Source organism: Macaca thibetana, chromosome 12 (genome assembly GCF_024542745.1).
Source record: "Macaca thibetana thibetana isolate TM-01 chromosome 12, ASM2454274v1, whole genome shotgun sequence".
In the NCBI taxonomy this organism is placed as follows: Eukaryota; Metazoa; Chordata; class Mammalia; order Primates; family Cercopithecidae; genus Macaca; species Macaca thibetana.
This window is the reverse complement of record NC_065589.1, coordinates 63,350,483-63,376,169: the sequence shown is the minus strand read 5'-3', so window position 1 is coordinate 63,376,169 and position 25,687 is coordinate 63,350,483. Positions and strand designations below refer to the sequence as shown.

At 35.8% G+C, this 25,687-nt stretch overlaps 1 protein-coding gene across 6 annotated transcripts in view; it reads right to left on the bottom strand.

Annotated features, from left to right (window-relative positions):
* ZNF385B (zinc finger protein 385B) overlaps nt 1-25,687 on the bottom strand; it is a 423,520-nt gene that overhangs the window by 83,557 nt on the left and 314,276 nt on the right. For 4 of the 6 annotated variants that reach the window (XM_050750566.1, XM_050750570.1, XM_050750571.1 and 1 more), the window contains one exon: nt 4,072-4,110. The exons of 1 other annotated variant lie outside the window; for it this stretch is intronic. In XM_050750566.1, the coding sequence (XP_050606523.1) occupies nt 4,072-4,110 (39 nt within the window). Of the gene's footprint in view, nt 1-1,196; nt 1,469-4,071; nt 4,111-25,687 lie in introns of those variants that run through there. One more of the 6 variants, XM_050750569.1, reaches the window with a different exon arrangement.

The window sequence follows — 25,687 nt, the reverse complement described above, 5'->3', positions numbered from 1 at the left end:
AACAAACCTGCACGTTATGCACATGTACCCTACAACTTAAAGTATAATAATAATAAATAAATTAAAAAAAAAAAAAAAAAAATGTAAAAAAAAAAAAAAAAAAAAAAAAAAAAAAAAATAATAAAATAAAATAAAATTAACTTTTTTTTTTTCTTTCTTGAGACAGGGTCTTGCTCTGTTGCTCAAGCTGGAATTCAGTGGTGTGATCATAGTTCACTGCAGCCTCAACCTCCTGGGCTCCAGTGATCCTCCTGCTTCAGCCACCTGAGTAGCTGGGACTACAGGCGTGTGCCACACTATGCTCAGCTAAAAATGTTAATGTTTTCCCTGTATGAGGTAATAATACTTAAGATGGCCCAAATGATGTCAATAACAATTATTACAAATATGTTTATGCTTCTTAATTTTTGATTTGTGGTAAAGTCATAAATGACAGGCTCTTATCAGAGCACAGGAAGTTTTGACTGAATATACATATTTTAAAATGATTTGTTAACTTTCATGTGCTATAGACTGAAATTCATTCTACTGAAAATGCATGTCACAACTGTACACTTAAATGCCTAAAACAGATTGGCTGACATGCAACCCTTGTTTAAATATTAATCAAGTAAAGTTTTGATTTATAGCTTGTGATTTTCCCCTTTTGGCTTGCATGTATCATACGTATTCAGAGAAATATAGAGTGATACAAGTACTCAAACAGAAAAAGGATGGCACAAAGTCATTAAAACACTCAGGAAAAGAAACACCTAGATATGCAGAGCCTGTGAAAAGAGTCACAGCAGTGATTCTCTTGTGTACTCCAGGTAATAATCTCCAGCATTTACATCAAACAACTGGCAGTTCAAAAAACAACGCAGATGACGAGCAAAACATTACATAACAGATGTAATATGAACGAGGACAGATCCACTGACACCATTGTCTAGGAAATCTCCTGACGTTAGAGATTAAGATTGGATTAGTTGATGATATTTGACAGAGAAGAGAAATGAGTACTATCTCTGATATGATTATAAATCGACAAAATGCAAAATTAGCAATTAGAAGAAGCTAAATACATTAGAAAGGCAAGTGGATTGACGAGTTATTGCATAATAAATTAACCTATTTTTTGGCTACAATTTCAAGAGAGATGACAGGACAATGTGTTCCCATTATAAAGAGCAGTTATGGTGGTTTGGGACACTTACAAATTTTAAGAGGGTGCCAAGTGCAGGGGCTTATGCCTATAATCCAAGCACTTTGGGAGGTGGAGGCAGGAGGATCACTTGAGCCCAGAAGTTTGAGACCAGCCTGGGCAACACAGCAAGACCTTGTCTCCATCTTAAAAAAAAAAAAAAATGCTAAGGGGGAAGTTTTCTGGAGAGATAACCTAATTATAATGTGATGGTTACACAAATCTATACATATGTTAAATTCACAGAACTTTCCCTCTCAAAAAGTCAATTTTATGTATAATTTAATAAGTAAAAAAGAAAAACTTTATTAACAGTATTATGTTTAACTACTAAATCTAACATATCATTACTGGAAAATCTAGGGATTCATACTGTTGAAGGTCATAATTGATTGTATTAAATTTTATTCAATGAGAATGGTAATTTAAAAAACTATGTGATATAAAATCTCAAAAGGTCAAAAAATAAATTCCTAGTTCACTTTCTTATTTTATTCACAAACACGAATACTTAAATCTAATCTATCTATTTGCAAAATAGGAAACTATACTTTCTGACAGTTACCAGACATGGCGAATCAGTTTAGGCAGGCTTAAAAATAAAACAGGCTAACTTATCTTGGCAGGGTGAAAAAACCCACTGTTTTGCAAAGTTTATAAAACAAGAGCATTTTATTGAGATAGTTTCTGATCTCAGGCTCTGAAAAATACTTCCCATCTGGTGATAATGTGAACTACATAGGATTAAACTATATCACTATTTCCTAAATACCAGTTTTCTGCATGCTATTTTCATTATTTTTTGCCATATCCACACACTAATATTTTTCTTTAAATCAAATTAAAGTACATTTAAACAATAAATCATAGAATTAATGTACACTTTCTTATTACTCTTTTCAAAAAATATATTGAAATTAACATCAAAATTAAAACTTTCCTCAAAGTGAATCCACATATCCTAGCTGTTTCCATGCCTAAACACAGAAAGACAAAAGATACATTTATGAATATCTAGTTTCAAGTTCTTAGTAGACTATTTTAGTAGACTACTATATCTATTGACAGCTCCAGCAAGATCTTTGAATATAAATACTTCCATTAAGTTTTAAAAATTGTTAGCTGCCTACATAATTTTTTACATAACTTCTAATACAGTTTTTTTCTTTTTGTTTTTGTTTTGAGGCAGAGTCTTGCTCTGTGGCCCAGGCTGGAGTGCAGTGGTGCGATATCAGTTCACTACAACCTCTGCTTCCTGGGTTCAAGCAATTCTCCTGCCTAAGCCTCCTGGGTAGCTGGGATTATAGGCACCCACCACCGCACCTGGCTAGTTTTTTTCTTTTCTTTTTTTTTCTCTCTCTCTCTCTCTTTTTTTTTTTTTTTTTTTTTTTGTATTTTTAGTAGAGACGGGGCTTCACCATGTTGGCCAGGCTGGTCTCGAACTCCTGACCTCAGGCGATCGGCCTGCTTTGGCCTCCCGAAGTGCTGGGATTACAGGCATGAGCCACTGTGCCTGGCCCCTAATAGTTTTATTCTGCTGAAATCTCACATTTGCACCACATTGGCCTGAAAATATGCCTTTGTGTCCCCAAGGCTGAGAGCTCTCCATCCTGAAAGGTGAGTTGTGGCTGAGCACTCCACATAGAAAGGTAGGCAAGTTTCCATCCATCTGCTCTCTAAAAAGCAGACCAGACTGAGGAGGTTCCTTCATGAAACTCTCCCCAGAATTGGCTCCTCCAGTTTATATATGTAATCCTAAACTTTCTCATAAAATCAACTAAATAAGCACAGCTCTTTTACACCTTCTTTGCTACTTATCATTAACTCTTTCTGCCTTTTCATCCTTTGGATAACTTATCACTAATTGTATCAATATTGTACCCCCCATCTGTCTCACTTGGAACAGATTTTCTTCATTTTCCTCTTAATTCTGTATTTCCTTAAGGTTTCTGGAAAAGATTCACTTTTTCTTCTAGTCTAAATCTCTTTTCTTCTGCTGTTTATCATAAAATTCTATAGTTATATTTTTGTATTTAAATGCCATTTTGGGGGACATGATTTAGTTGAATAGAGACTTTAACCGGAATAAAAAAGAATGTCCCACTTGTCACTTTATCTGATTTTGAAACAGACACTGTCAAACTAATGTTTTGAGTATTTGCCCTCTGATGCAATAACTACAAATACTCGAGTCATTTCAATGGGATCCAAATGGGACAGTAATGAAGAAGGCTTTCAGATACTTTTTAAAAAGTATAAAGTGGTAAAATTCTCAAGTTCTTTTCTTAGCATTAGTACAATGCTCTAAAAGCTAGATAAAATAACGATGATATTAGTTTATGTTAACTTAAATTTTTTCCTCTGTTAGTGCAATGCCAGTTCTCTGTAGTTATAATGAGATGCATGTAACTAAATCAATGATAATTCTTCTATTCTATCACCAAGTTTCAGGATGAAAAAAAAGTTTAGGATTAATAAAAACATTATCATAAATCTTAAAATGTGATAAATGCAAGTAACTCATTTTAGTATAGTCAAAACTATGTTTCTGTATCATAATGATTTCATGTGTAGACTACTCAAAAATTATTGGAGGTATTACAATCACGTAACGAATTCTCATTTTTAAAGATTCATTTGGCATTTCACAGACATTTGATTGTTAAAAATGAACAAGTACTTTCAAAAATATTTCTTAAATGTTTATATCTTTTACATTTACAAATGTCTTATTAAGTAGTCAAATTAGCTCATGTTAGTTCACGTTGTGCAAAAAAAGCTGTCTATGGATTTAGAAAATTATAATTCATTAGGAAAAATACTAAAAATGCTTTTTTAAAGAAAAAAAAATACCCTACCACATACATCTAGCTACCAATATTCCTTACCTGGCAAAATTTATTGGTCCCAAATAAGCCTCTTCTTTTCTAAAAAAAGTAAAAGTTAGAAGCAATCATCTGGAATTTTGAGTCTAGGAAGCATAATTACATGAAAATTTAAAAAACCCATTTTCCTTGTTTTTCTTTGAGTAAAAAGCCTGAAACACTAACTAAAATGCAGCAAAAGTTAACACTTGCCACTTTTTCTAATGAAAGTCATGCAGAAATGAAAAGCAAGACCTATTAGTGCAATTAACTGCTAGGTAATAAAAATGAAAGATGAGGTTGTGGCTGTTACCAGGAATTGAGGAGGTAATTGGAGGCCATGTACGGACAAATTAACAATTATATTGTAGTACTTATAAAATAAATTAATGAAGCTGGCATTATCACACCATCTATTATATTTTCAATATCAAAATAAGAACAAGCTTTTTTTTTTTGGTGTATTCAAGATTACAAGGACTACAAATCTGTGTGAGTTTTTTAAAAAGAGCATTACTTTCTCTGGGTAAACCAAAAAGTAATTTACATCTCCACAGTGTAAAAAGTCATATGCAAATATGCAGCTGCAAGTGAAACCTAGACACAGGGAAAATAAACATACTGCAGCACTTCACTAAAGGTAGGATGAATCTAAGATGGGGGCTGTGTGCTCAAGCAACTTAACATAATACCAGATTATATTTAGACTCTAGAAAATTTTGCTATATGGGACTTTAGGCAGAGAAAATAGAATTGTAAACTTGTTTAATTATCCCAATACTTTTCAAGAGGCATGAAATTTGAGTTCTATTCTTGTAAGAGTCTTAAAAGGATTTAACTAGCCATCAGGTAACACTGGGATGGGAACTGGGCATCACCCCCATTACAAAACAAAAAGACCACTCGAGAGTTGTACAGGACTTTCTTTTATCTATACTATTTATTTTATTCTCAGAGACTCAGTGTGTTGCTCAGTCTAGAGGGCAGTGGGGTGACTGAAGCCTTAAACTCATAGGATCAAATGATCCTCTCATTTCAGCCTCCCGAGTAGCTAGGACTACAGGCATGTGCCATCGTGTCCAGTAATTTTTTTTGTTTGTTTTATTTAGTGTAGAGACAGGGTCTCACTATGTTGCCCAGGCTGGTCTTGAACTTCTGGCCTCATGTGATCCTCCTGCCTTAGCCTTTCAAAGTGCTGGATTACAGACGTGAGCCACCTTGCCTAGCCCATACTATTTGTAAAGATGGGGAAATCTTACCTTAAACTTAATGATCTATTTTAACCAATGTTCTAAAAAGCATTTTGTAAGCATTTATTACTTATCCAGTATAGTAGGCCCTGGTAGCTCTTCTATTAAACAGAAATAGAAACCAGGTTCTTCACTTTTAAAATTTAAAGTCGGCCGGGCGCAGTGGCTCACGCCTGTAATCCCAGCACTTTGGGAGGCTGAGGCGGGCAGATCATGAGGTCAGGAGATCGAGACCATCCTGGCTAAAAAGGTGAAACCCGGTCTCTACTAAAAATAAAAAAAAATTAGCTGGACGTGGTGGCGGCTGCCTGTAGTCCCAGATACTCGGGGGGCTGAGGCAGGAAAATGGTGTGAACCCAGGAGGCGGAGCTTGCAGTGAGCCGAGATGGCGCCACTGCACTCCAGTCTGAGCGACAGAGCGAGATGCCATCTACAAAAATAAAAATAAAAATAAAAAAAAAAAAAAAAAAAATTAAAGTCAGCCATCAAGCAAATATTTCTAGAGATCCAATATGTTTTAGATGCTGTCTCAGACTGGAGAGGAAGATGAGTAAAACACACAAAAAAGGGCATAATTTAAAAAGTGAAAAAGGTAGTACAGACTTTACTTAATTGGAGGCTGGGAAAAGAAGCTGCCATTAGGCAAAACAATGAGGCATGAGAGGCACAAAAAGGTCTGTCTCCTCTTCCCCCACTCATACTTTCTTTTTTTTCCCCTCTGACAGTGACATCCATGTGTTACTCTCCCAGGGGTATTTTCTTTTTCTTTTTTTCTAGCTGTGTAATAATAATAAACATCATTATAAGAGTAGCTTTGATTTACTGAGATTTGCTGGGAACTATACTAAGGAATTACCTCCTGTAGTCTCCATCATCACATGAGGCAGACATGATTATTATCCTCCTTTAACAAATGAGGAATCAAAGGTTTTGAGAGGTTCCGTAATGAATCAACCTCAAGTTCATAGGTCGGCATTCAAACACAGGTAGGAGTCTCCCTCCACACTGTTCCCTGCTAAAGCAACACTGCAGGAATCATGAGTGTATTGCATCGCACTGCTAAAGGGTATGAGTTTGGAGAAGAATGGATGAGCATTCCTGGAACTTCTGCAGCCTGGAAGGTAGCTATCTACACAAACCTAAGGTGCTAAAGGAAAAGTTTTCTGGAGAAGCGAGTCTAGGTTTTCTCTTTCTGACCCATTTCTGATATTCTTAGGATAAGCCCATTTCTTCCTGTGCAACTTCAGGAAAGCCATAAATAAAAATTTGGGCTGTCCTGTCCTCTTTCCTCATTATAACTATTGGGTCTGCACACAGAGAAAAAAAAAAAAGTCCTGGGAATATTTAGAGATTACGTGTTTGCAAGTGGCAGTCATCATTTGCACCTGTCCTCGATTTGCTGCTAAACAGACCGCGGCTACTAAACCCTTGTGACTTTGGGGCTTCTGGAAGTATGGCTAAGTATCAACTTTTAAACTGTGATATTATGGAATTACACTAGTACGAAAAGAATAACTATTTTTTATCCCTTCCTTTTTCAATATCAGCCTTATGGGAAAGGATGTGACGATAGGGTCTCAATAGAACTTCAGATACTCATGAAGCAACATGTTTAAGTGATAGCTGTGTCACCGAAGAGCAATATTTCTCTAAAGTTACTTTAAAATGGGTTTTGTCTTTCACAGTTAAAGACTCTGACCATATGCCTTTATGTTGATGTTGTAATTTTCAAAAATCCTTGAAAACTTGAATAGAAAGAAAATAGATACAGCAATAACAAAGACAATTTTTTTCTCTTAAAGATCAAGAAATACAAAGGATTGCATATTGTTGGCAACACTAATTTAACCATAGAATTTTTTTTTTTTTTTTAAATATACAGTGTCTCTCTCTGTCACCCAGGCTGGAATGCAGTGGCTCAGTCTGGGTCACTACAACCTCTGCCTCTCGGGCTCAAGTGATTCTCCCAACTCAGCCTTCTGGGTAGCTGGGATTCCAGGTTACGTGCCACCATGCCCTGCTAATTTTTTGTAGAGACAGGGTTTCACCATGCTTTCCAGGCTGGAACCATAGAACTTTGTACTATTTCGGATTTCAATTCAGAAGTTTCATTAAAAATAAACCACATGGCCAGGCGCGGCGGCTCACGCCTGTAATCCCAGCACTTTGGGAGGTTGAGGCAGGTGGATCACCTCAGGTTGGGAGCTTGAGACCAGCCTGACCAACATGGAGAAACCCTGTCTCTACTAAAAAAAAATAAAATTAGCCAGGCATGGTGGTGTGGGCCTGTAATCCCAGCTACTCAAGAGGCTGAGGCAGGAGAATCGCTTGAACCAGGGAGGCGGAGGTTGCGGTGAGCCAAGATCACCCCATGGCACTCCAACCTGGGCAACAAGAGCAAAACTCTGTCTCAAAAAAAAAAAAAAAAAAAAAAAAAAAAAAGAAAGAAAGAAAAAGAAAAAGAAAAATAATACACCACATGGAACATTACACAGAGAGTGCATGCTACCATGGGATCTGCATGTTTGCATCTGGAGTATGTAAAAGTTGAGGCTTGCCTTGCTGACACTGCTTCTCCTACCCAGGGCACCCCAACAAGGGTCCACCTGAATGCTATCAGTTCTGCTGAAAGGAAGATGAATCGCATGTCACTCTCTCCACAAACTGTTTATTAAACCAAGGGTCAAACGTTTGGGGTGATGGTTTCCTCAAGAATTCCCAGCTGTTTGCTGAAACCACATATTGGTTGTAGCTTGCAAGCAACAACATTAACTGGGCCCCTCTTTCACTGGGATACAATTACCCAAGCAGAAAGTTAACCAGTCATTCAGAACTGTTATAAAGGCAATAACAACACAACAAATACTTCAGAAACTAATAGACAGGTTACATTACATCTAAGTCCTGGATCCAGTAAAGCTTTATTACTATTGCTACTACTACTATTTTATCAAAATGTTGCAGGCTTTTAAGTATTTTGAGGCTGGTTGACTATTGGCAACATCTAATAGCTGCCGAAATTAAGTGGGACCCCAGGATTTCAGTTTTTCCCACTTTTCTAGAGCCTGCTTAATGGCAGTATATATTCCTGATAGAAAACACAAGGGAGTCAGCCCAGAGATGACACAGCCTATCAGAGTAGAGTACAGAATAGTATTTCATTTTTTCCCTCTGTTTTCTAAAATATGAATTTAGAAAGCTTGATATATTTCACTCCAATTCCATATTGTTAGGCTTCCTTTGAAAAGCTCTGGGATTTACCAAACAATAGTGTATATTCCATTGACAGAAAGGTTGACTAAAGTCAAGAAAAAAAAAAAATCCTGTGATGTATCTTGAAGATCTGTTTTGAAAAGAAGACGAAACTCTGTATTTTCTGGTCATTTTTTTGCAGAAATTTCATCTTCATTTTATTTTGGGGTTTCTGTCATAAAATAATGTCCTTTTTCTAGATGACTGGTTATAAGAGGTCCAATTCTTTCAGAGGTAAGGGTTTCATATCAACTTTAAATATTCAGTTCTCTCCTTAGGAATTTTTGCTCCTTTTCCACATATTACACATTTACAAATGCGTGATTTCTAATTTGTTCGTATATTTACTATATTTTTCTTGAAATTTTATTCATATAATAAAAGTTTATTAAGTACCTATCATGCATTGTTTTAGGAGCTGGACATATAGTGGAGAATAGGCTTTCAAAAATCCAACATTCTAGTTGGGAAGACCCAGACCCAAATCTCTAAAGTAATAAATAGGATCTTTTCAGAGCATTGGAAGTAGCATGAAAAAAAAATAAAATAGAAGAATGGGAAAGAAACAATATTTTACCATGAAGAATTTTTAAAAACACATTTTTGTTGCCTTGATACCCACTGTAATTTAGATACTTTTACATGTAAAGTCATACCAAATATGCAAAAAAAACCCCAAAAAACCCACAAAACAAAACAACAACAAAAAAAACTCTTCCATGATTTAGAGAATTTGATACAGAATTGTATGACTCATACAATTGGTAAAACCTGTAGACTAAGAGACATGCTCCTCCCAACACAGTCTGTCAGTCTGTGAGATATCTGCAGAGGACTTTTTTTTTCAACTACCAAGTAGCAAGACAACAACTGATCTCAGAGCTACCACCATCATCACAATCCCAAGAAGAAGGGTAAACTAAAGTAATCTGCATTTTGAAAGTTATCTAAGGATGAGTGCTAAGTACTAGACACCTTTCATCTGGAGACCTTTCTAACAGGTTTCTGTACAGTGTGGTTGGTCTGGAACTTGGTGAGAGAACAGCAAAATGACCATGAGTTACTTCTTTTGTCTTTAAAATAAACACGTATGTTGTCTAAGCGCTGAGTTGTTTTTGAAGATATTACAACAAAATAATGTTTTTCATCTTTTACATTTTTAGAACCATAAGGAGTTACCAAATGGTAAAAGTAAAAAAGCTAAAAGCAAATGAATGGGTGATTTCACCATCTCCCTCTCTTTAGTGGAAACCTAGTAATGCTTTTGACAGATAATTTTTAAACTGTTCTGAGTAGAAAAAAAAATTCTTAAGTTCTTTTTCAGACAGAAGTTATTTTGTTAATAAAAGATGCCATAAGGTTAGGCCTGGGTACCTGACTGAAGCTGAATGTCTAACTCTCACAGTAGATCCTTGTATGTAACAAATATGGTCAGTCCAAATGTAAAATGTTCCATTTTCCTGGCTAGCTCCGCATGCCTGGTGATTTTCCATGCTGCCCGGGATCAAGAATGATGCAGCAAAGCTGTAGTTATGCTGCTGGGTAATTTAAGAAGCCACATCAAAGAGCTTTTCAACAAGTTCAGTTTAACAAATAAGACTTTCAGTTTATTTCTGAAATGGGTATGGGACTTAAGTGTTTACTTATACCTCACAGTCACTAACATACAATACCCAGCAATGTTTTTGGCGTTGATGTTCCTATTTGAGTTTTAAATGAGTAAACTAAATAACTGAAATTCTATCACATAGGTATTCATATTCGGGTTTTAAATGCACACTGAAAGATCTGGTTGGTTAATGTGATTTATTAAAGAAGCCCAGACCACCCTCAACCCCAACTGCAACTGCTGTTTTCAATGTAGGGAAAAAGCATTAAGGTAATGAGCTGAATTATGTCTTCTAAGAAAATTCTGTGCTTTTTTGTTTGTTTCCATTCTTGAATAAGCAAATGCTTAGCTATGACTGGAAGTCATTAGGGGAGACAGGTATTTTTCCATCAGGATGCTAAGAAAGTTCTTGATAGGGTTTTTCATTTTATTTTCAAGATTTGATGTCCCAAATTTTTGGTCAAAGTATACATAAGATTTTAAGGATCTGTAACATCTTTCAAAGATCGTGCATAACAAAAAGTTCACATGATATTAGTATATGCACTTTTGGAAAAATATGAGAAAAATTATAGGTGTTTTAAGCAAAATGAAAAACTACCTGGAAATCTTTTAGGGAATTAATAAGAATTTACCTCTATTGTGAATTTTAGTAGCCTAAAAGAAGAAATAAAATGATGATAAGTACTATCAATATGTTTTGTATTTGGAGAAGTTACTGTCCTCAAAGTACTTATACTTTATACTTCTCAGTGAGATATATTCATATTTTAACAGCAACAATGAATAGCTCAAGACTTACATAGTTGACAATAAACTCTATCACCCAAAGATAAATACCAACAAAACTGGTTATAGTATACTATTCTAAGTGATAGGAACAGCAACTAGATTCACCAAGATAATCTAAATAAAATGGGTTGGCTGTTTGCTTATTTAGTATTGTATCTCCTTGGGGTGAAATAAAATGAGAAATATTTCAGGAATACAGACTAAAAGAATAATTTTTCAGTAGATGTGTAAAATATGAAATAGAGATTCATTTGAGGGTAGGTCATGAGAAACGGTTATTCCATAGCACACGTGAAGAGAGATCCATCCCAAAGTTTGGAAGGACAGGTCAAATATCTGAGCTAAAAGACAGTAATCACTTTTTGGCCTTTTGTCTTCTTTTTAAATAGTGACTTGAAAACAATCCCCAAAATTGTCCTCAGATTAAATTTCCATAACATAAAATTCAGTGCCAAAAATAAATCTGAGAAATATCTTTTTATAAAATAGGATTCTTTATTTTTTAGGAGAGAAAAAAATGTATACAAGTAACTGAAGAATACTTGCTGATACTTACAGATGTAGTTTAAAAAAACACTGGTGCTAAATCTCCAAATCCAAATAAGGATACGATTGCTTGTTTTCTGGTAAACGAGCTTAAAAATATGTTACAAGGGCTTTCTAAGAGACTAGAGGAGTAATACACTTTCTTGATTTAAAAATCAATACATCTCCTGAACAGCCACATGCATTAACTGACATCCTTTCAAAACCATTCTGTCAAAGCTAAGTTTGAAAGGCTGTTCAGTAACTAATCAGATATATCCTGATGTTGAGGTCCATGACACAAATTAAAAAGGCATAAGATGAAAAGAAGACTCCACCAGGCAGGAAGAAGTGCAAAAGAGAAACCTGGACCTTTGAATATATTTCTGTTTGAATATATTTCTTCATTTTGCAAAGCTAAGTGGAAACGAAGCATTTTTCTCCCAAATATGGGCCAACACATTTCTTACCCTTTCAGTAAGAAACATGACAATTGAGGACTAGTAAAGCTCTAGACAAAGTAACAAATGTACGGTGTTCTAATCCTAAGTATTTTGGGCTCTTAATTCCCCATGCCACATACCTATTACACAGTGGTAAAATGTCAGGGATCATGTATATTTTCAAACTTTAAAAAAAAAAATTTGTTTTCGTTTGAGCCCCAGAACTTCCCCACCCACCCAAACAAAATCCTAACTGGAAACTCAATAGAATAAAACTCAGTTTTTAGAAACTGAGTTCTGGTGAAAGCAGGTAGATCAGGCCCCAGATCTACCAGCCTGATTTCAGTCTTTCTAGCTTGAAAATGAAGAAAGATTTGGAGAATTTTAGTGACTTGTTTGAGCCTCCTCTGGTAACACCTGAACCCACATCTCCTTCTATGGTTGCCAGATTTAGCAAGTAATAATATAAGATGTCCAGTTAAAGTGGAATTTTAGGGGTAAACAACAAATAATTTTTAAACTATTTGTTGCCAAACATTGCATGGCACATACTGACATTAAAAATGATTTGTTTACTGTTTAATCTAAAACTCCTCTTTAGTCTGGGTGCAGTGGCTCATGCCTGTAATCCCAGCACTTTGGGAGACCGAGGTGGGTGGATCACCTGAGGTCAGGAGTTCGAGATCAGCATTGCCAACATGTCGAAATCCCATCTCTTCTAAAAATACAAATATCAGCTGGGAGTGGTGGTGGGCGCCTGTAATCCCAGCTACTGGGGAGGCAGACAGGAGAATCGCTTGAACCTGGGAGGTCCAAATGCAGTGAGCCGAGATCATGCCACTGCCCTCCAGCCTGGGTGACAGAGTGAGATTCCATCTCAAAAATAAATAAATAAACAAAAATATATAAATAAATATCCTCTTTAACTAGATATCCTATAGTTATCTGTTTCCCCTTCCCTGATTCCCACCCAAGGATGTCACAGCTGTATCAGTGTTGATTCTACTGCTTCTCCGCCTCACAGGCTCACCTTGTCACACTTAACATTTTAGGGCTTTAACTAGGAAAGTGGTCCCTGAGTGGTTTTGTGGAAAGTTGATAGCAAAAATATTTTATGTCATCTGTTCATCTTGCTGTTGCCCTTTTGTATAAATAGTTATGTGTAAACATAATAGCTCTTCTTAGTGGAAAACATTTTTCGTTTAAATTTGTCTCTGTATTTATAGTGTACAAAATATACAATAGTTGTAAAGTAAAATAAAGAGCTTTAATAGAGTGCTTCACTCTGCTTTCTGCAGTGATAATTGCTTTATCGAGTAAGGCTCTGTTAATGGTACAGCTTGACATTCAACATTTGTCCATTTGATTTATAATTATTCTCACGTGATTTCAAGGAGGCTATGGTTCAAACCAAAAGTAGTTTAAATTGTATTGTCTTTTCTTCTGAATTTGTAAGGAAATTACAAATATATGTTACTTCTAGGCAAAACTATTTTCATTTACCAAATTTATTTCAAATATACGCAAAGCCCTCTCTGCCTCTATATGTTCTGAATAGAGTAACACATATGTAAGAGAAAAATAAGTACAGCAAATGAAATCACCAACTTAAAAACACATCCAGTTTGCTCATCTATGTTGACCATGGATACGGCACCAAGAATTCCTCATCAAACAATGAAGAGAAACCTACGTGAACCACATAGCAAGTTGTCATGAAACAGGTCAAGTCTCTCAGTAACGTTCACAAAAAGGCTGTTAAGGGGCAAAAATCATTTGTATTTACAATCTATCCACTCCTTATAAAGATTTTCAAAAATACTTCTGAATTATTCTGCTTTCTTTCCTGAAGTTCAGTCTATCAGGATGCTTGGCCCTTCAAAGTCTTCATGAAACTCATCTGAAATTTTTATTCACCTTTCTGCCTCCCCGCAACCTGTAATACTAACTATAATCGGAGAAATACATACACCTGAAAACACGAGAAGTTGATATGCCACTTTATTAAAAAGACTTTGTATAATTAGTCAAGAATCACCAAATTTCTGCCTCACAATAGAACAATATCACAATATCAGTTGTTGGCAGTTATCAAACCACTACAGTTCCACTGGCCCTCCCAAAGCTGAGGTTAAAAGCTGGCCTCTGGAAATCAATCATGCTCTCAGCAAAGGATATTTCAGTGATATGAGAGCTGAAATGGAGACTGTAATCTTTTGTGATTACCCTAGAGGCTGAAGCAAACGTAAAAGGGAGTCTATGAATTGCTGATAATTTCCTGTGATGACCGACTCCAGGAAATTCTGACATTACCCTTGCACTGTAACAAAATGAAGGTTCCCCAGATGCATAGCTTCAAAGAACTCTACATCTGGGTGTCACAATGCTTTTTTAGAAGCTGCTCATCCATTAAAGGGGCCAGGCCTGTGAGGCAGTAGCACTCTCTGAAGACAATGGAAGGTCTGATTGCACAAGAATTAATGAGCTCTATGCTGCAGGCTGTCTTTCTACATAGTTCTTTTCTGAGGGAACTGATGTAAGATGTATCGGTTTTACTCCCCCCACCACCTCAGAAGTCTAAAGACTGGTAGATTGCTGTTCTAACAGCTGTAGAGCTATGAATATCTTAGTCTGTGTAATTTAAATTTTTTTATTTAGGCTGATATTTGCATTCTGAGAAAAAATATTTTTTATGCACATGTACATACCCTTAAGGTCTATATAATACTTTGAGATAGAATCTAAGACTACTAATCTTTTTTGAGTTGGCAGCGAACTTACAGTTAGATGCCATGCTCGGAGCACAGGTTAAGGGGGTCCTTTTCATGTGAATGGCAATTTAAATTCAGGAAAACAGGTGTGTGGGAAGGGGAGGAGTGGATAGGGTAAAGGGAGATGTATAACAGTCAAAGTTCAAGGGATTTTTGGAATAAATTTCCATTATCAATACATGAAGGATAATTTGATATATTGATTATTATGACTTAATTTAAAATGTATTTTAAATGGCCATTTTAACCTAATTGCAATTTGATTAACAAATAATGTGGGAATAAAGGTTCTATATTTGGAAGTCAACCGTATTTTAAAAATACAGCAAAAAACATGATGTCTTACTACTCTATGACAATGTATCATAGGTACACAGCTCTCAGGTTCAAAATGGCATGTAGTCTTTGAAACCTAAGTATCACTGGAGGTAAACAGGGAAAAAAGAATCCATTCAAACTGGTTGTGCTTATTCCCAACCTCCACTTAACATACTCTCTTCCGATCCCTGCTCCAAATTCAGCGGCAGCACCTCTGTACTGTTTCCAGGCAGTCAAGTGACTGTATCTTGAAGTATGCTCTAGCATTATCTCATTCAGCTAACGTAAAATGAGCGCCTGCTAAGTCCCAGGAATAACTATTGTAAACTGGAGTGTTAAGTTCTTAAACTCAAGGTCTTAGCCATATGTATGTCTTTAGCATCTACCTTAATCAGGATTGCCCAAGTGATCAACACAGCCAGCCCAAGTGATAAACTCAAAACTCAGTTTATTTGAGGTAATTAGGAAAAAGAGATCAAAGAGATAGCAATATTAATTAAAATATCAATATTGTAAGAATTGAGCTTTGCTGTTTTAAGTATCCTTTCATAAACATAATCTCATTTGATATTTATAGATATTTTATTAGAAATAGTATGGGATATGTTATATACTTATAATTTTTTCACAGCATCTCATTAAATTTCAAAAATTTTCTAAATATTCAGTCATATACCCTCACTTCCCCATAAATATAATAAACTCAAATCTTCATAATATAAAAATAGGAAGGTATTACATCATGAAAATGAGGAAAAGTGGCACGAAGTGACGTTCTTGAGATTAAAGACTATGAGTCTAGACGTGGGTCTTCTAACTCCTAGTCCGGTGCTTTTTTCCCTATACAATGAAGTGAATCACCCTACCTTGTTCTCGCCTTTATTCTGTTTTCTGCTTCCCTGGACAGCATGAACAGAGGCAAGGCCAAGTAGGAAGGTTAGAGGTTTACTTTAGAACAAAATAAGTAGAGTTACTTTTCTGAGGTCCCAAAGAACTCTCCAAATGGCTTTTTGGAGAAGGTAGGATATAGTTGATGAATGAGTGACTGACTAAATAAATAAATGCTACTACTTCCTTCAAAAGGTAAGTGCTTCGAAAACGTACCGTGTGATAGCATCTAACAGCTTCAGCTCATTTTGGGAAATGTAGGTGTTTATGGATTGGATCACCCTATAATGGCAATGAGCAATCTTATATATAGAAGTTTGGGTCTACCTGGGAAAAACACAGATATTAAGTAGGCCCAAACATGTGTTTTCAGAATTTCATTCTGTGTACCTCTAATTATTTGTAAATCATAAGCCTGTGAAAAAATCAGGCATATTTTCTATAATACCACTCAGATCTTTAGTTGGCTCAAGAAACTGTATTCACAATAAGAGAAAACAAGTACAGGCTGACAAGATGAATCTATCTCCTGAATCAAATACACTGCAAAGGAGAATTTTCAACTTGACTTTAGAAGCCACAGGATTTATTGGCTACTTAAAAAAATATTTCACACATGAATAACCTGAGAGAAGTACACATATTTAAGTTCAAGATATAGTATGGTGGAGCTTTTGCTTTTCTGATATTTAGATTTTCTGTTTTTCCTTTTCAGTGGTAGGGCTCTCTACTAGAATAAATGAGAAGACTGGATTCTATTCTTTAATCTTCTGATTTGCAAAAAGGGCAGAACAATGACACATGTAACCTATTTCATATGTGGGTATATTAAAAGAATTAATGTAAAATGTCTGAAATATGCTAAATCCCTCTGGTACTAGAATTTCATGAAAATGGTATCATTTATATGATTTATTTCTTTCAAAAATTTCAAGTATCACAACATAAAAAGGAAGGTAAGAAAACCTAAATTGAAAGCAAAGCTGTAAAAAATGTTTTTTCAAGATTCCTACTGAGCTCTACAAAGATGTTGAAACCTCACAGATTGCTAAACAGCACTCCAATTCATCTTTAGCACCCTCAAAAGCAACTATAAAAGTAAAGGAACCAGAATGTTCCAAAGCATGTCTCTCCAACCCCCAAGGGATGTGAGATTTAATTCTGAACACAAAAGTCTAGAAGGTGGAAGTGAAAACAGATCTGTGTCGTCGGATGGGTTCCCAAGCTTTTGATAAAAGGTTTTCAGAGGCCGCCACCATTGATTAAAGTTTATAGAGTAACTAATTTAGAAACACATTTTCTGAGCTGGTGGGAATGTTTTGTACAATAACATTTTGCTACTTTTTTGTATTTATTAGGCTTGCCTACTTCACCACAGAGACATAAAGTTTTGGTCACTGAGAGAAGCTAAGAATTCTTCTCTTAAAATTTTCCTGTTTCCTCTTCTTCTTCTACTTCTTTTTTTAATTATCTGGAGATTTGATTAATATTAGTGTAGAATAAGATAAAAATTTTTAAGAAGAGGGCCCAACATAGACACTTTTTCCAAGTTGACTCTACTCTTGAAAAATGCTGACCTGGGACAGCGCCAAGACTAAAGACTTGTCTTGCCAGAAAATCTGATGTCCCCTCCAAGTACACATAATCCTTGAAACTCTAGCACTGAAGATGAGGCCCCAGAACCATGTGACATTGGGACTAGGATAAAGAAAGGGACATGCAAGAGGACACAGCATGGTGGGTCCACAGATGCCTCTTTTCATGGGCTCCTGAAATTTTACATTCCTTTACCTCATAAAGGACCATCAAAGTCTCAATCTGATATTTTTAGGCAACTTTTATTAAATGAATTGACTGTTTACTATGAGCACAATCCTCTATTATGTTATGGTGAATTATACAAGAGGAAGCAATTTCTATTAGACAGCGAGGAACTTCTGTCTAATTCATCACAATAACCTTTCTCCTTAGCACAATGCCAGGGACATGCAGTAAATGGTTGTGAATGAGTGACTTTTACTAGATACCCTGAAAAAGCAATTTATTAGAGAGAAAAAAATGTGACTACACATTATACAAACATACAATAAATACATACCATATAAATAATATCTGCATATTCTAAAGGTGTTTCAAGAATGAGTAGAGAAGAGGGAGATTTGAAGACAAAACCCTTAGTAAGATAATCTTGAGGCTTTTGAGTAAGGCAAGGGACATTAGTTAAATTTTAAAAGGACTTGTGGTTTGAAAGGGTGAGGGGCGGCTAGGCGCAGTGACTCACACCTGTAATCCTAGCACTTTGGGAGGCTGAGGCGGGTGGATCACCTGAGGTCAAGAGTTCGAGACCAGCCTGATCAACATGAAGAAACCTCGTGTTTACTAAAAATACAAAATTAGCCGGGCACATGCCTGTAATCCCAGCTACTCAGGAGGCTGAGGCAGGAGAATGGCTTGAACCCAGGAGGCGGAGGTTGCGGTGCGCCAAGATAGTGCCATTGCACTCCAGCCTGGGCAACATAAGCAAAAACTCTGTCTCAAAAAAGAAAGAAAGAAAGAAAGAAAGAAAGAAAGAAAAAAAAAGAAAGAAAGAAAGAAAGAAAGAAAGAAAGAAAGAAAGAAAGAAAGAAAGAAAGAAAGAAAGAAAGAAAGAAAGAAAGAAAGAAAGAAAGAAAGGGTGAGGGACACAATAGCGCAGAGGGTCACTATGTGTTTTTTTCCCATCTGTGGTATATTTACATACTTTTTCTCTCTGTCAAATTTAATAGAAATGGGCCGGGCATGGTGGCTCACACCTGTAATCTCAGCACTTTGGGAGGCTGAGGCAGGCGGATCGCCTGAGCTCAGGAGTTCAAGACCAGTCTGGGCAACATGGTGAAACTCCGTCTCCACCAAAAAATACAAAAATTAGCCAGGTATGGTGGCGTGCACTTGTACTTCCAGCTACTCGGGAGGTTGAGGCAGAAAAATCGCTTGAATCTGGCAGGTGGAGGCTGCAGTGAGCTGGGATTGCATCACTGCATGCTAGCCTGGGTGACAGAGCAAGACTTTGTCTCAAAAAAAAAAAAAAAAATTAATAGAAATGTAAAATTTTCTAGGCACAGAAATCAATGCTTAAATATTTGCACAAAATATTTGTTAGCTTTGGACCACATTTCAAAGATTCCCTATAACTATTTTTTTTCTAATGATTTGGTGAATGTTGCTGTTGAGTTATCTAAGCCTAGTAATAGGCTGTCAATCTCTCCCCTCTTCAAATGATTTTGAGCAACCATGGAAAATTTCATCTTGGCATATTTTAGTTCTATGCACTCCTTTAGAAAATACAGAACAAGATAATCCTTCAATATATTTTAAAGCATGTCACAAAAAATAAAAATTAAACCATATTTTCTGTTTTACTGGACTGGGATAAATGTTTCAGTCCAAGCAGAGTCAGTTGGACATACTAGTATCCTAAGAAATATGGAATACATAATTTTTAATGACAGCAAGCACTATTAGAGTGACAAAGAAGACTCAAAGGGCAAAAATTAACATTTGGGTGGCAAAAGTATTCTACTTAAATTAAAAAATATTCAAATAAGAGAAAAATACATATTCAAATGTTTAAATAAAGACTTCATTAAATAGATAAAGATATTAAATGCAAGTTAAAAAGTCAAATGTCCTAGCTTCAGGTTTCCTTACAATAACACCTCATGGGAAGCATAGCATGAATTAAAAGCAAAGCAAATGTGAATTTGATTCCCATTTCTTTATTTAGAACCTCTCTGATGAATATATTATTATTTATACTACAAGAAAAAAAAATTTAAAATATTCATTGATATTGCCAAACCATGAATGAGTCAGAATCTCAGAGGTTCTAGAATGTTAAAATAAATGGTAATCATATAAATCATTTCACAGCTTGTCATAGATGATTCACAGAATCATACAGTGGTTTGGAACTTTATACTTAGAAATCATCTTTATTCTGTCCCACATATTTGCTCTTGTCTCAGGACAAAAATAATTTCAAGGTAGGCAGTAAAAATCAGATTATTTTTCACAAAATTAAGACTGTTAAGCCTCTTGCAATAAAGTAGTCGTGACTGCCCTTATACTTGTGTTTTCCTAGAGCAGTTGTAAAAACATGGCAGGACTCACAAAAATATTTCAAATAAATAGGCACATAAAACACCTGCCAATTGGCAGAGAAATTGACAGGTGGCTGTGGTCCCAAATCAGCTCTTGATTATAGCTATAGCTCTGAACAGTTACACAAATACATATGCATGTACACAATGTGCGGGTGCTAAAAATAAACTTTACTTACTTATTGTCACGTCATGTAAATTGGGTATGTGTTTCAGTCTGCTCAGACTGTCATAACCAAATAGCATACACTGGGTAGCTTAAAAAACAGAAATCTATTTTCTCATAGTTCTGGAGGTTGGAGGTCCAAGATCAAGGTGCCAGTATGGTGGGGTTCTGGTTGAGGGCTGTCTTCCTGGGCTTGCAGCTGGCTGCCTTCTTACTGTGTCTTCCCATGGCAAAGAGGAGGGAAAGCTCTCTCTGCTCTTCTTATAGGGCACTAATCACATCATGAGGGCCCCACCCTCATGACCTCAACTAACACTAATAACCTCCAAAGGCTCTATCTCCAGACACCATCACTATCAAATTGGGGGTTATGACTTCAACATATGAATTTTGAGGGGACATAAACATTCAGTTCATAGCAGTCTACATATATAAATATATCTTATAAATGTACTTACTTTATCATATTAAATTAATATTATCCATCTTGTTAAGTATTCAATTTATTTCAATTCAGAAGAAGTCTCTTCTTAAGGGGAACTAAACACCAAGTATTATCCCAGTTGTTTGTGATCAAATATGAAAATTTAATCCACAATAAAGGAAATAGGACATCCTAATTCTAATGTAAGAAACAATTGTGTGTATTTTGGCAGCTCCCACAACATTATATACAACCACTGAAGAATGACCATGGATAGATTGGCAAATCTAAAGAAAAATTAATAACAAAAATTGAAAACATCTCTACTAAGATAGAAAATAATTATGTTTTCTGTTGTTTCTTGAACACTGTAAACTTCAGTAACGATTTTCACTTGGCTGATATTTCTTGGTTTTTATTATCTTGCCTTTATCAAGTCTATTTACTTCATTTTTTCCTTATAAGTTTATTGGGCACAAGGGGGTTTTTGTTTTATTTAATTTGCTTATCTTCTCCCCAAACTCAATACTCTTTACTACATATATTATATTTTCAATAAAATCCAGTAACTAAGAATTTTGTTTTTAATTAAATACTCTTAAAGCTGGGGTCTGGGACAAGGAATGTAGTAAATACTTGCCAATATTCATACACCAGCCAAACAGAGACAGCTGGGCACTATAGCTGGAAGAGAGTTCATAACTATTGCCTTTAGATTAAAAAACAATGACAGTTCGGCCAGGTGTAGTAGCTCACTCCTGTAATTTCAGCACTTTGGGAGGCTGAGGTGGGCGGATCACCTGAGGTCAGAAGTTCGAGACCAGCCTGACCAACATGGAGAAATCCCGTTTCTACTAAAAATACAAAATCAGCTGGGCATGGTGGCTCATGACTGTAATCCCAGCTACTCAGGAGGCTGAGGCAGGAGAATTGCTTGAACCTGGGAGGCGGAGGTTGCAGTGAGCCAAGATCACGCCATTGCACTCCAGCCTGGGCAATAAGAGTGAAACTCTGTCTCAAACAAACAGAAAACAAAACAAAACAAAAAACCAAATAAACAACAACAACAACAACAAAACAATCACAGTTCTCAGGAAAATATAAATTAAGTTAAACACTTGGGCTTATCACGTGGTCTTAGAAGGAACTCATAAATGTTATTATTCCCTTTAATAGATGCAGGAGTATGAACATTGAAAACCAAGGAACTGGGACCCTTTCTTCTCTTCCAAAAAATATTGTTGAGCACCTGTGTCAGAAACCCAGCCTACTAAGATGAATAAGATAGAGCCTCTGTCCTCAAGGATCTGATGTTCTAGTGAAGAAGACAGATTAAGAGGTAATTAGACTATGGTGTAACAACTGCTATAATTAATGTAATCTGGGGCTACTTGGGAAACACAAAGGATGGGACTTAATTCAGACTTGAAGAGTCACAGAAGACTTCCTGGGAAGGAGGTGATACCTAAGTTGAACTTTGAATGACACATAGTTGAAGGTGGGGTGGCAATGGTGGAAATGAGTATTAGTGGGTAGCCAGCCACAGGCTTTGGAATATTAAGATCAAGATCTTTAAAACTTTATGTTTTGGTCCACACAGTTTTTTACCTATAAATGACTCAAAACTGCCCCTCTGTAAAGTACGCTGCTGAAGCACAGAGTTAACATCATCATCCTCCAGGCGTGTGTCCTTGATATGTACTCCATTATAAATTATCAACGATCCATACTCCGTCTTATCATGTCTCTTTAAACTCTGCTTATACAAAGATTAAAATTGTTTGCTTATTTTCACACACATAAGCATTGAGAGAGATTCTTTCAGTTGTGGTGGATGAGGCAAGGCAACCACTAAAAGAAGACTGTGAAGCATATTCTTCATCCGGTACAACTTAGCATAGAACAGGCATCTATTCTATTTTGGAATACAACAGGATCTCATTTCATTCTTGCTATGTTTATCATATAATGTTATCATACTTCACTATAAGAAAGAGGAAAACATTATGTTTTTTAAAATCTACTTAAAGAGAATAACAAAACATCAAACCTCCAAAACTTTCAACTATGGTCTCAGAGCATAGTGTTTCCATTCTTTTGATAATAATTATAAGATTAAAATTGACCTCATTTCTTATATTTACTAATATTAACCTTGGCTAAAAATAAAATGATAAGGTAGATTTCACCTAGTTTTCAAAGAACGATTGGACTATTGAGTACAATATACTTTAAAAATTTGCCAACAAGAAATTATAGCTGGTTTTCAAATATATTCTGCTTTATATTGTTTGTAGAGGTCTATTACACACATTCAAAAAAAACACTTCCTCCTTCTATTTAATGATTCTGCTGAAAATTGCCTACCATACTTCCAGAAAAGAGCACAAAAGATTTCTGATTGAGCTTTGTTCACAATGAATGAGGTGGGAGGTGATATGGGCCAAAAGACTCAAGGACGTAAAGAGCCCGAACATGAATTTTGAAGTTAAAAAGATGCTAATTCAAGTCTCAGTTCTTCCTTCAATAACTCTCTTTTTTCCTCTAGACAATAAGAGTAATAATCACTGCCTACCAAAATGTTTCAAGGTCTAAGTACTTTGAGAGATGTAAAACATCACAAATATACAATAACCCAGTATACTTATTAGTGGTGATGCAATAGCGTTTTCCTAGGAAAATGTGGACGATGACTTTCATGACATTCCCTTAGGTATTCTATTGGGTGAGTTGGATCCTGGAATGGAAAAGTCTATAGGAAAAAAATTATAGTAATTTAAATTGCAACTCACAGGGAGAAATCGTAGGTCACCCAATGATCTCATAAATTCATTTCTTGCAAGATAATAGAGGATCCCACTTGGAATGACTTAATATTTAACACACTACTAGAAGGGCTCCTGTTTAATAAATGCCATGCATATAATACAGGGAGAGTAAAATAATTATTTCATGTAGTTATTTGCAGTATTCTTCACCTTAGCCAAATAGTATTTTTATGTGAAAATTATGTTTATTTTCTTCCAAGAAGGAAAAAAATGAACTTCTATTAATATAATTATTCTTTGGGTTTTCTCAAATATATCCTAAGATTAATTGCTGTGTACAATTAATCAAACAAACAAAATGACATGTTAGTACATCTGTACCCTCTATGCAACATGAACAAACCATTATGAAATTGTAATTGTATTCTCTCCATTTTTGCTTTGCGGCTCTTCAAAACAGAGAGGCAGATGTAAGACATTTTGATAACAAAAAAAGTGACAAATAGATTAGTGCTAATCATATGATTGCAGTTGTAAAACATACTGTGACTGGGTACCTTGGTACCTTTTAGGTATCTGTGTAACATACTTCCAGAAGGGGACTGGAAGGATGGATACCAGCTGCTGACCACCTTCCTCTAGTGAAGGAAGTAAAAGTATGCAGGGGTAGGGAATATGACTTTCTAATTTTACCTCAAATGCTAAAGTTTTATTTGAATTTTTGGAATAAGTATTCATGTATTATTTATGTTAAAAAATAAATAAATAAAGAGACCAGCGCAATGGCTCACAGCTGTAACCCCAGCACTTTGGGAGGCTGAGGCGGGTCAATCACCTGAAGCCAGGAGTTTGAGACCAGCCTGGCCAACATGGCCAAACCCTGTCTCTACTAAAAATACAAAAATTAGCCAGGCGTGGTGGCAGGCGCCTGTAATCCCAGTTACTTGGGAGGCTGAGACATGAGAATCACTTGAACCTGGAAGGTGGAGGCTGCAGTGAGCCAAGATCATGCCATTTCACTACAGCCTGAGCGATGGAGCAAGGCTGTCTCAAATAAATAAATAAATAAAATAAAAAGTAAAAGAAAATAAAATAAAGAGAGGTGAGCCACAGCAAGCCATTTGTAACTATCTGCATCATGAATGCTGCTTCCTGACAGCAACTAGACTTCAGCAATGGCTATAAATGCTAACTTCCAAAGGCACATTAATCAAAACACAAATACCTCATAAATGTTCTATGAAGTATAGCTTAATTCAGTTATGATTGGAATGTGTCACACGTGTTTGAATAGAGGATACCACTGGCATCCTCAAGTTCACATTCTCTGAAATGGCACAATGTAGTGCTCTGGGATGGAATGGGTGGATCAATGAAAGCAAGGCAGGCATGATTTATCCTATTGAGTCACTCCACTGCTCTAGGAACAATGCTCACCTTTTGTAACTTTTTTTTTTTTTAAACTGTTTGACTTGTCTCTGAAAAACTCAAAGAAGACAAAAACATTTAACTGTTTACTCACTAAGTCAAGGCCAGTGCTCTGTAAAAAGTTGGCTGTTGCCCTACCCCCTAATTACCTTACAACACTTTAAGTCCTGACAGAGGGCCTGTCAGCAGATTTTCTTGACAATCCTTAAGGAAAAATCCTCTTGCTGTATTCACTTCATACAGAAGACAGACTTGCAAAATGAAACATTTTGCAGCACTTCAGATGCTCGCTGTCTGGTGGTGTTGATAATGCAATTTTTTTTTATTATAGCAGCATTTATAATGCTGTATCATTAATGTAGACCATCATGCCCAACTAACTGTATTTATCAACCAAGCAGACAATTTATGCATTCACCTGAACTGTTGAACCTTTTCTTTTACTATAAGGTTTAGAATCTGGCTACAGATTGATTTTATGCTAAATTATATTGTTGAAAGATGTCATGCTCCACTTGACACACCTACAAAATGTTTTTCACTGAAATAAAAGAAGGTCAGCTGATCTGAAGAACAGCAGTAATTATAAGTAATTCACTAACATTTATCCTGTGTTTTAAAATGTCAAAGTATCTTGCAGATAACATGTAGATTTAAGATGAGTGTTTTTCTTTTTTTTTTAATAGAGTCAAATTCACATCATCTACAATAGCCCCCAAATAGAAATTTTGTTTGTGTAGGATTCACATTTTATCTAAAACATCTCCCAAATAAAAATGCAACCAGAGAGATAAAGCCTACAGTTATTTTTTTTTTTCTAAGAGAAGGGAAAAATCAATGAGTCTTGGTATCTCTAAATTGTATTCC